General features: G+C 41.2%; 1 protein-coding gene across 3 annotated transcripts in view; it reads right to left on the reverse strand.

Moving 5' to 3' along the window:
• Positions 1 to 806: 806 nt before the first annotated feature.
• Positions 807 to 12,299, reverse strand: part of Ift88 (intraflagellar transport 88) — a 167,408-nt gene continuing 155,915 nt past the window's right edge. For all 3 annotated transcript variants that reach the window (XM_045155256.1, XM_045155255.1, XM_045155257.1), the window contains 2 exons: positions 1,319 to 1,429; positions 807 to 1,105 (listed from right to left, as the gene is read on the reverse strand). In XM_045155256.1, the coding sequence (XP_045011191.1) occupies positions 984 to 1,105; positions 1,319 to 1,429 (233 nt within the window). In that variant the 3' untranslated portion in view covers positions 807 to 983. The remainder of the gene's footprint in view (positions 1,106 to 1,318; positions 1,430 to 12,299) is intronic.

Here is a 12,299-nt window from a genome sequence, read left to right on the forward strand (position 1 = left end):
AGGATGAGAAGTTACTAACCATCTTATCCAGAAGTGGACCCTGAAAGCTTTATACTTGGCCTGCCCGGCTAAATGTACCAACTGGTAAAATGGCAACATGTCTGTTATGGGGAAGCCAACTGCACTCTTGATTGGATTTGAGGCCTGCTCCATGGGAGGGAATTCATGTCTGGTACTGAAAACCTAATCAAAAGCCTGTGCTATGTAGGTCATAAGCCCCAGTGGCTAAATTATATATTATGCCCACCAAACTGCCCTTTAAATACTTATGTTTATGCCTATGTTAATACTACTCTTTCTTTTTTTTTTTTAGAGAGAGAGAGAGAGAGAATGAATTCCTGTGCTAGGGCCTCAGCCACTGCAATCAAACTCCAGACGTTTGTACTATCTAGTGGGCATGTGTGACTATGCACTTGACTCAACTTTGTCCATCTGGCTTATGTGGGATCTAGAGAGAGATCGAACATGGGTCCTTAGGCTTTGCAGGCAAACGCCTAAACCTCTAAATCATCTCTCCAGCTCCTACTCAAACTTAGTTAGTGAGGGAGTGACAACCAGGGAGACTCAAAACTAATCAACGTTCTGAGAAGAGAGAGTAATGTTCGGTACTAAGTAAGACATCGTCATCACACCCTCCAAAGCGCAGGAGCTATTTGGAACGTGGTAGAAAGAATCTTGTGAATATGTGTGTGTGTGTGTGTGTGTGTGTGTGTGTGTGTGTGTGTGTATGTGTGTGTTGGTTCTACAAAGCTTCTTACTGTAGGTCACTGATACTAGAAAGGTAAGAAAGTCACTGGTCCATGGCATTAGTTTCACATGTCTTTATTTCATAAAAATGACAACACATATGACAATAATACTCAAAGAACAGAATACATGTAAAGTAAAAAAGTAAAGTCTGCATGTTTGATAGAAAGAGAAAATGAGTAAATATCTCATAAGGCAACTTCTTTTCTTTTATAAATGACCCATTAAAGTTGATATTATTCTGGAAGCAAGTCATCTCCTAACTCTTCATCTGCGAATTCATCATCATCAATTCTCTTTTTGGCTGCAGTCTTTGGTCTTTCTATTTGAGGTCCCAGTGGATCCACATAGTAGGCATCTAGGTTTCAAAATAGATCAAATCATTAGAGTAACAGAGAAAAACAACGATATATGAAATATTCTGGACTCAAATCAAAACTGAGATAACTCAGAGTGAACAGAAATGCTCTCTCAAGTCACTGGGAGCTTTGTTGGCACACATCAAACTCACAGGAGTTCCCAGCATACATTTGCCATCACACTGGTCTGCTGGGGGTGGGGCAGCACTTGCCTATGTCTTTGTTACTGCTGCTTTCGTAAGGTTCCTCCGCCCCAGGTAGAGCTCTAAGTTTGGTACTCAGTCGTTCCCCTTTACTGCTGGCACTGCTGCTCTGGCCACTATCTGAAAACACAAAAATAAAAATGTTTTTGTTCAGCAGGCTGAGGAAACAACACGACACTGTACAGCTTCGTAGGCAGACTTTCACTGGAAGCCAACTTCTTAGAAATGGAATTCATGTTTGAAAGAAATCTCTTGTGGAAAATCTGTAACACATAGAAAATACCATTTAAGTAGTCTTTGTATTGTTCCTATGTATGTTTAGTTATAGGTTTCAGTTTTATAGAAGTTGAGAGATTACTCTGAAAAGCATAGCTCAAAATAAGTGGCATCTGAAGGGAGACTAAATGGGAGGGCAAAGAATCAGTACATGGTATGTATCATGTTTCAAGGCTTTTGAGTCACCTAAAAGAGCAACATGTGAGAATTTTTTTGTTTGTTTTGTTTTTTTGAGGTGGGGTCTCACTCTGGCCTGGACTGACCTGGAATTCACTATGGAGTCTCAAGGTGGCCTCAAACCCACAGAGATCCTCCTACCTCTGCCTCCCGAGTGCTGTGATTAAAGGTGTGTACCACCACGCCCAGCGAGAATTTTTTTCTCTTTGAGACAAGTCTCAGGTATCCATATTGGTCTCAAACTTACCATGTAGATAAGGATGACCCTGAACTTGTGATCCTTCTGTCTCACCCTCCCAAGTGCTGGCATTACAAGTATGTCCTACCATATGGAAAGTAGCATTATAAGCTGATAAACTGAACCAAGGGTTACAGAGAACCTAAATTACATAAGTGTCAGACAGCTTAGGTTTGCTTTAACCCAGGGGACCAGACTAACACACAAGCAGTTTCTTCAAACACTTGAAAAATGTTCCCATACAAGGTGAATGATTCCCCATGTGTAGTGAGGTAGATTTTGGCTCAGTAAGAGACAAAACCTAAGGGCTGGGAAGATGGCATAGCAGTTAAAGGTGCTTGTTTTCAAAGCCCTACAGCCTGGGGTCGATTCCTCAGTACCATGTAAAGCCTAAACTCACAAAGAGACACATGCATCTGGAATTTAATTGTAGTGGCAAGAGGGCCTGGCATGCCCATACTCTCTCTTTCAGTAAGTAAATAACAAACAAATAAATAAATAAAGACCTTTTAAAAAGTCAAAACTTGAAAAGAATTACAACTACTCAAATAAAGCATGGCTAACTTGGGAAAAATACAATTTATATCATTTATTCTGAGGATGAAGTCTAACTGTAATAGAAAATACTTTTTTTATTTATTTAACTTTTTTTTTTTTTTGGTTTTTCGGGGTAGGGTTTCTAGTCTATGCTGACCTGGAATTCACTATGGAGTCTCAGGGTGGCCTCGAGCTCAATGGTGATCCACCTATCTCTGCCTCTCAAGTGCTAGGATTAAAGGTGTGTGCCACTACACCTGGCAGAAAATACTTTTAATTTCTATGAAGTTTTTAAAATGAACCACTGTTCCAGCCCTGTTTACAACTGTTTTGCAGTGCTGGGAATCACACACAGGGCCTTATACATGGAAGGCATGAGCTCTCTCTCTGAGCTACACCCCAGCACAATGAAAGTTTTTTTCCTATTTGGTAAATTTGACTTTATTTTGTTGAGGCAGGTTCTCACTGTAGCCCAGACTGATGTGGAACTCACTATGCAGCCCAGGCTGGCCTTGAACTCATAGTGATTCTCTAACCTAGCCTCTTGAGTGCTGGGATTAGAGGTAACTATGCCTGGTGGTAAACTTCATTTAAAAAATGAAGCAAGGGGGTGGGGAAGGAGGGAATTACCATGGGATATATTTTATAATCATGGAAAATGTTAATAAAAATTAAATAAAAAAAATAAAAAAATGAAGCAAGGAGAAAGGGGGGGGTAGAGAATGGGCATACCAGGGCCTCTAGCGGCTACAAATGAACTCCAGATGCATGTGCTACTTTGTGCATCTGGCTTTATGTGGGTACTGGGGAATTGAACCTGGCTTGTTAGCCTTGCAGGCAAGCACCTTAACTGTTCAGCCATCTCTCCAGCCCAATTTCTTTTCTTCTTTTTTTTCTTTTCTTCTTTTTTCTTTTCTTCTCACTGTAGCTCAGGCTTACCTGGAATTCACTATTTAGTCTCAGGGTGGCCTCAAACTCATGGCAATCTTCCTACCTCTGCCTTCTGAGTGCTGGGATTAAAGGCATGCGCCACCATGTCCAGCTCCAACTTCATTTTTTACATATTTTTATTTATTTATTAGAGAGAGGGGGAGAGGAGAGAGGAAGAGAATGGGCACACCAGGGCCTCTAGCCACTGCAAACGAACTCCAGACACATGCATCACCTTGCGCATCTGGTTTATATGGGTACTGGGGACTCAAACCCAGGTCGGTAGGCTTTACAAGTAAACACCTTTAACCACTGAGCCATCTCCTAAGCCCCAATTTTTTTTGTATTTTTTTATTTGAGAGTGAGAGCTTGAGCTACATGAGACCTTGTCTTAAAGAAAGTAAGGGATAAAGGAGAGAGAAAGAAAAGAAAAAGAAAAGAGATTCTGGAGCAAATAAATATAACTAAACCAAGAATTTACTTGAGGGAAGTAGGAGCAGAAAAAAATGATCAGTGAACTCCAAGACCAATCATTATTGAGTTAAAGGATAAAAAGCAGAATGAAGGCAAGAGAAGCATGACTAAGGGAAATCCAGGACAGCAGTGCGTGGAGCACAAGCATTACTAGAGACCCACAGGAAGAGCGGAGATAAGACAGGGCAAAATAATTATCTGAAGAAATAGTGGCTGAAAATTCTTCAAATTTGAGGAAACACTGAGCATCCTAATTCAAGAAGCTCAATGGACAACAACTGTGGTAAATCTATAAAACAGCCCATACTGACATAAGAGTATTGAGGCCAGCTTGGGCCGTCCAGTGAGTTCAAAGCAAGCCTGACTTATATACTAAAAAAATAGGTATCTGTCATAACTTTATAGCCAACACACATGACAAAGCGAGAGCAAGAGTGAAAGAAATTGAAGCAGATAGAGACCTTTGAGAACCTTGGCATGAACCTATGGTCCATTTTACATGTAGGTGCTCTGTAGTCTGACTACAAATAGCCTATCTCACGTTGCTTCTGTCCGTTTCCAAAGTTAACTGCCCTCTAACCTCCACCATCTAAGAAAGTAATAATGTCAACAGCTCTGATCCTCAAAATTTCACTGAGACCTAGTCTTAATCCAAGAATGTGTATACATGAAATACACATGTATATGTTCATGATGTAAGTACTTTACAGTTAGATATGTATATACATATGTGTATATCTGCAATCTTTAAAAAGTTTTTAGACTGCATTTCTTGTGATTTAGTAGCTTGCTTCTGGCATTCAAAAGTAGAGTTTCACAAGTATTTGAGTAAATTGTATTAATGAAATAGATATTAAGCCTTTCAAATTAGTAACTTAAAAAAATGACAGCTCTTGCCAGGTGTAGTGGTGCACACCTTTAATCCCAGCACTCAGGAGGCAGAGGTAGGAAGATCGCTGTGGGTTCAAGGCCACTCTGAGACTATATAGTGAACTCCAGGTCAGCCTGGACTACAGCAAGATGCTCCCTTAGGGGGAGAAACTTCTTTATACAATTTCTAGTGTTTTTGTTTAAAAAATTCTTCAGGAAACCAGAGGTACATTTCGTTGCATGTATTTTCATGTATTGGTAAATATGCTCCAACAGTGACAAGAAAAGTAGTGAGAACCAATCAACTCAAGGCAGTGTATCCAGTTGTATAAGAACATGGCTGGATATGGTGTTAGACACTAATGTTTTAGGTACTTATCCAGTACTTGCCCATTTAAGGCATTATCTTAAGAGTTTTCCCTATGTGAACTCATTTCTTCCTCTCTACAAGTCTTAGGTGGTGAACTATTTTCACCCTCATTTTATTGATGGGAAATTGTGACAAAGGGGCTCTACAGATGTTAAATGAGCACCAGGTCTGAGGAACCAAGTTTAGTGACCTCAAATTCAGGATAGGCTAAGAGGAAATGTTTTTTTGGAAAACCCCAAACCTTACCACATAAATACAAAATTGTTAGGTGTGATGGTATGTTTGGAAGCAGCTGGGATATAAACACCTAAAGTACTTTCAAGAGAAGGTCATGGACTATTGGGTATAGTGACTCACACCTTTAATATCAGCACTGGAGAGACTGAGGTTAGGAGGACTGCCCTGAGTTTGAAGTCAGCCTGGGTAGAGTGGAACTCTGCCTCACAAAAGGGAGGTGGTGGTCTTGGTCAACATCTCTCACTGTTCAGACTGTGTACTTGACTACAGGACTCAGGTGCTTTGATCCCAAGGATAAGTCCTAGGCTCACCTGTCATTACTGTCATGGAGAGCTTAGTTTCCATTGAGTTTGGCAAAGTACAGCCTGTGGCTCAATCTTTTTGTCTATCAGTAAGCTAAGAATGGGTCACACAGCTTTGAATAGTGTGGAAAAAATAAAAGAATATTTTGAAACATATGAAACCCAGATGACATTCATATTTCACTGCATTGTAATAAAGTTTGATGCTTATTCATTTATATACCATCTGTAGATGCTTCCCTGATACAATGGTAGGATGGGATTCCCTCACAGAAATGTGGTCTGCAAGCCTACACTAGCCATTGCTAGTTTGGGCATAGAGAATAACTGAGTCAAAAAACAGAATATCCTGGCAACGCAGCCTGACAGAGGGTATTGGCATGGACAAGGTTCTTTTGGACTCTACCAGTAAGATACTTTAGCATTACACATGCTATAAGCTATCTTCTAAAATTTGTTACTAAAAAGGCCTCATTTGTAGTACGTACATGCTGTAAAGTGACCAGAAACCAGGGTATCCATCAAACTGATGAACTTAATCTCTGTGATGAAGGGCTACTCTTGGTGACCCTGAAGGTGACCAAGAACAGTATTTGGAAAAATGGTGGCACCCAAGTCTGGCCCCACAAGGTTTACTCCTCCATATGTGTTCTCCCTTCTTGTGCTCTGTACTCAGTTGGGTGTCTCCTTAGTGTGACCTGGGTGACCATTCCAGGACAATAATCTGGGTCTCTCTACTCCAATGAACACGGGTGTGGCTTATTTACTCTACTTGTGACACCATCAAAACCTAACAAAACTCTGTTAAGGTGTTCTAGTAAAAAAAAATCCTGTGTGCCCTTATGATTATAATCTTCAGTTAAAATTTGACTTCAGAAAAAAACTATTATTCTCTTTTATATAAATATTTAGAGAGAGAGATAGAGAGAGGGAGGCAGACAGCATGGGTGCACCAAGGCCTCTAGTGACTGCAAACAAACTCCAGACACATGTGTTGCCTTGTACAGCTGGCTTTACATGGGTACTTGGGAAATCAAACCTGGGTCCTTCGGCTTTGCAGGCAAGTGCCTTAAACACTAAGCCATCTCTCCAGCCCAAAAGTTTGACTTTAAGACATAAAATAAGAATGGGTTATAATTTATGAAAGACATGTTCCTCAAAAAGTTTGACTATAACATGAATTTCTGTTCACTGAGTCACAATATCTTTATTTTCATTATAGAATTATTTTTAGCATAAAACTGTTACATCTTCTTACATCTTCCTTGGAAGAGTTCACATATAAGACATCATAGAAATTATATTCAAAAACACAATGAACCATAAACAATAAACAAAAAAGCCATCTAAAATGAAAACTTCATAACACAGTACTCAAAATAACTCACAAAACCATGCCAACATAGAAAATGCTGTACAAGGAGGTGCTCTTGTGACCTGACGAGAGATGCACATGAAAAGCTTAAGTGATTTCTTGACTTCTTAAATGTAGCTGACACGACAGACAAGAATGAGGTTATCCTCCTCAGCTTATCCATGAAGAACATAGACATTGAGGCTATGAATACTTTGAAGTTATAGAATGCATGGTTATGATTTGGGAAGCTGACATGGCTTCATTTAATTTTTTTACATCTTTGGATTGATGTTTGTTATTGAGTTATTCCAGCATAATGAGTAATGCATCTTTAAGTAGCAAGTTCACTTTGTTTTAATTACTTTCTGTAAAAATAAAAACTGGAGAGATGGTTCAACAGCGAAAGGTGCTTGCTTGCAAGCCTGACAACTCAGGTTTGATTTCCCAGTACTCACGTAAAGCCAGATTCACAAAGTGGTACATGAATCTAGAGTTCATTTCCAGTGGCAGCAGGCCCTAGCATGCCCATAGTCATTCTTTTTCCACCTGCCTCTTTCTCTGTGCATGTCTCTCTCTAAAATAAATAAATAAATATTATTAAAAAAAATTAAAAAGACCGAAAATCCTATACTAGGATGATAAACTCTCTGAACCAAGCACTTTTCAAATAGTGATAGTAAGAGTTACCATATCCAGGTGTTGTGGTGCGTATTTGTGGAGAGAGAGGATTACTGAAAATTTGAGGTCAGCCTGGATTACAGTGCCTGTCTCAAAAGTGTCAACATCATATTAAAAACAACAGGTATAATTTACTTAGGACCCAGAATGTGGCCATCAGTGTGGGGGCCAGTCCTACTGGCTGAGCATGCACTTCCTACACCAATGAAAGAGGTTGCTCAAGGTGACACCTTTAGAGAGACAGTGCCAGAGTGAGACCGCAGGCTGGTGACCATACTGTCACACAATGGGCACGGGCTCTGATGGTAGTAGCAGTATGACTTGGATCTTGGCATTGACTCCTTCAAAGTGGACCCGGGGTTCTCCCAGCATGGGCAGTAGCAAAGGAAGTGCAGCTAGGAGCTTGTCAGGCATGGTTCCAAAGCCCTGGGCTTAGGGTTCAACAGTCTAACAAGCCTTCCAGGTGATTCTCAGTCTGGGAGCTACTGTGGGGAGCTAAGGCTGAGCAAACATGTCAACAGCAAAAGCAGGACTGCAGTGAGACTAGTCTAATGCACCCAAACAAACCCCCATGAGCCCAGAGTCTTCAAGAAACAACTGTCATAAAAACCAGTAATTCTGGGGGCTAAAGAAATGGGTTAGTGGTTAAAAGTGCTTGCTTACAAACCAAAATACGAAGTGATCCATGCAGCAGCAAGAGGTTTTGTGCATGTGTGCACACACTCACACACAAACACATTAAAAAAAAAAAAAAAAGCAACCATGCACTCTGGAAAGGGCCTGCTTAATGCTTTAAACTGGTGCCAAGTGAGCAAAGCAGCATGAAACCCTGCTTGGAAAATGCCTCACTAGGGCTGAGTTTCTCCTTGGAACACCCTCATGTGAGCATAAAGCTCACTTGTCTACTGGTGCTATTTGTGTTGGCCTGAAGCAGACTGGATGGGAGAAGGAAAAATTGATTAAAATCTGCAGCAGTGCAGTTGCTGAGGCCCCTGCCAGGACTGCTTCAACAGAAGGGCCTCTTCCCCAACACACAGGTATCCTAGCCAGCAGCCCCGCCTGTCTTATGCTGGTCTTTCTCTACCCACCTTGAAGAACCCTGTACTCTGGAAAGCCTCTATTTTTCTGAGGCTCTAAGAATTTGAGGAATATTATGGCAAAGGCCGCTAGGGAGGTTGAACAGTCTTCCTGTAGTAGAGGGTGGTGGGGAAGCCTTGGGGGAGACTTTGCAAAGGAACCTCTGCCTTCCCTCCCGAGTCACACTACCTCAGCATTTCCTGGGGCTGCATGCAGTAGGCTTTCCTAAACCCTGAAGGGGGTGCTCAGGCAGGCTTTCAGGAGGATTTTACAAGTCTACACATGACCGGAAGACTGAGAACTGAATGTAGGGTTGGTTAGTAGGAATGATCTAGATGGTTATTTCAAACTTAGGTTTTCATACAGGTTCCTCATAGTATGGTGGGACTAGTGCTATAGTTTTCTTTAGGATTTTTTCACTCTTCTGTTCAAGACTTTATATTATATATACATACACACACACATATATATATATATACATATATATACATATATATTATATATATATATATATATATATATATATATATATATATTTTTTTTTTTTTTTTTTTTTTTCCTTCCCAAGGTAGGGTCTCACTCTAGCCCAGGCTGTTACTATGTAGTGTCAGGCTGGCCTTGAACTCATGGCAATCCTCCTACCTCTGCCTCCTGAGTGCTGGGATTAAAGGCATGTGCCACCATGTCTGGGTCTTTTAAAATAATTTTTATAAAGGTATATAATGTTTAATTTTGTTGAGCTTTTCAAAAAATTTTTATTTATTTGAGAGGGAAGCAGGGAAAGAGATAAAGGAGAGAGAAAGAGAATAGGCACACCAGGGCTTCTTGCCATTGCAAACAAACTCCAGCAGCATGCACCACTTTGTGCAACTGGCTTTAACTGGGTCTTTGTGGAATCAAGCCTGGGCTGTCAGGCTTTGCAAGTAAGTGTCTTTAAACAGTGAGCCATCTCTCAAGTCCTCTGATTAGTTTTATTGAGACAGGTTTTTCATTCTGTAGCTCAGGCTGGCCTGGGACTCAAACTTGCGATAATCCTCCTGCCTCAGCCTCCTGAGTCAGTACTCAGGATTACAGGTGTGATCCACTTCACCTAGTTTGGTCTTAATACACATTTACTACTTCCCTAAGCGCTACCATGACAATTACTCCTTAAAAGGATGCTTAATTTTAGGATGTCATATGTATTTTCCTGCTTCCTATGATTAAGTAGCATTGAGTTTGCTAGAACTTAAAAAAAAATATTCATTTATTTTCAAGCAGAGAGAAGAGAGACAGACAGAGAATAGGCATGCCAGGGCCTCTAGCCACTGTAAGTAGACTCCAGATGCATGTGCCACTTTGTGTATCTGACTTTACATGGGTGCTAGGGAACTGAACTTGGGTCCTTAGGCTTTTCTGGCAAATGCCTTAACTGCTGTGCCATCACTCCAGCCTAGAACGTTTTTTCTTTTTTTTAAGAGAGAGATCATGCCTTGCTATATCGTCCACGTTGGCCTTGAACGTCCTGCCTTATTCTCCAAAGAGCTGAATCACAAGAGAACACCATTTGGCCCAGCTTAAGAGTTTTCTTTTCCTTTCTCTCTCTCTATTTTTTGGTTTTTCAAGGTAGGGTCTCACTCTGGTCCAGGCTGACCTGGAATTAACTCTGTCATCTCAGGGTGGCCTTGAACTCATGGCAATCCTCCTACCTCTGCCTCCCGAGTGCTGGGATTAAAGGTGTGTGCCACCACGCCCGGCTCCTTTCTCTTTCTTTCATTCTTTTTTTTCTGTGTGTAGAGTATGTGTGTGGCATGTGATGTGTGTTAAAGGGATGTACGTGTACAGATGTACATACTCTATATGCATGTGTGCAGAGACCAGAGGAGAATGTTGGGTGCCCTCTTATTGCTCATTCACATATTTCTTTTCTTGAGGCAGGATCTCTCTCTCAACCCAAACCTGCTGTCAGGAAACCCCAGTGAGTCTCTGGTCTCCACCCCTCATTAGCTGGGATTACAGATGTGTGTAGCTACTCCCAGCCTTTTAGATGGGTTCTGGGGAATTGAACTTGGAAGTCTCTAGCCAGAAAGGCACTTATCCTTAATCCTCAAGTGCTTACCTGATGAGCCATCTTCCAAGCCCAGCAGTTTCTTTTAACTGATAAACAATATGTTGTCTGTTGAATTCTTGGCAGTTAATAACTTTTTTTGGGGGGGGGTTGTTTTTTCAAGGTAGGGTCTCACTCTAGCCCAGGCTGACCTGGGATTCGCTATGGAGTCTCAGGGTGGCCTCAAACTCATGCGATGCTCCTACCTCTGCCTCCCGAGTGCTGGGATTAAAGGCACCATGCCCAGCTAACTTTTTTTTTTTTAATAGACCCTCAATCCCTCTCCTGTAGTTCCACTTCCAAAAACTAAAGGCTAGGTATTCAGGTGGCAATGCATTTGTGACACTGAACTCATAAGAAGTCCACGCTTGGATATTCAGGATGGCTCCACAATCTGCCTGGCACAGAGTTTCTAGGTGGGGCTCTTAGGACCTACATAGCTACCTATAGCTTATAAAGAACTGCTGGGCTGGATCTCTAAGACCTAACTCCAGAAAGTTAAATGGATTCACTAAAACAGGAGTTGAAGGAGGAGGATGTGGTAGAAATGAGGTGATATCTGGAGTCTGAGTAACAGCAAGACAACAGCAGAGCATCAAGATCATGGGAGGCTCAGGAAGGAGGACCATTACTCCTTAATGTAGCAAATCGCCTTTGGTACTTTATGGGACTTGGGCTCAACACCACTAACTTCTCAAACTCTGGGTGGTAGCACTGTGGCTGAAGTAGAAGAAGGTCAGGAGCAGAGTTAGTGGGAGAAGCTAGACTAGCCCTTGTATACCAAGCTGCCTGGCTAGCAGTTTTGCACCACTGATGTTTAGGCACTATAATTGCCTGAAACATATTTAGCTAGGCCGACTCTGAGTTCAAGTATGAATCTTTATCTTCACTACAGTTTTCAATTCCTAGGAATGTAAGAAAACCTGTGTGAATTTTTTGTTAGGGAAACTCTGGAAGCAGCATTCAAACTTGTACACCTGTTTTTCCAACGAGATGCTAACTGCATTGTGTGCAGGGGCCACATCTCCTTCCTCTTCACTTATCATTGCCATACTCCTATATTAGAACATCACTGAGTAGTTACTCAGAACTGGGTCACATATGTAGGACCATGTTGATCATGGATAGGAAAGACTAGATATAGCCACATATTTCAATTTAGTATTTAATTTTTCCAATCAGATTCTTTAAAAGCACCAAATTTCTATTAAATTTAACTTCCACTACCTGACAGAAGTCAAAAAAGGAGGTAAGGGCTAGAGAGATGGCTTAGCAGTTAATATGCTTGCCAGCAAAGCAAAAGGACCCCGGTTTGATTTCCTAGTACTCATATAAGCCAGATGCACGAGGTGGCTGGAGTTTGTTTGCAGTGGCCATCCTT

This window comes from Jaculus jaculus, chromosome 7 (genome assembly GCF_020740685.1).
Source record: "Jaculus jaculus isolate mJacJac1 chromosome 7, mJacJac1.mat.Y.cur, whole genome shotgun sequence".
Lineage (NCBI taxonomy): Eukaryota > Metazoa > Chordata > Mammalia > Rodentia > Dipodidae > Jaculus > Jaculus jaculus.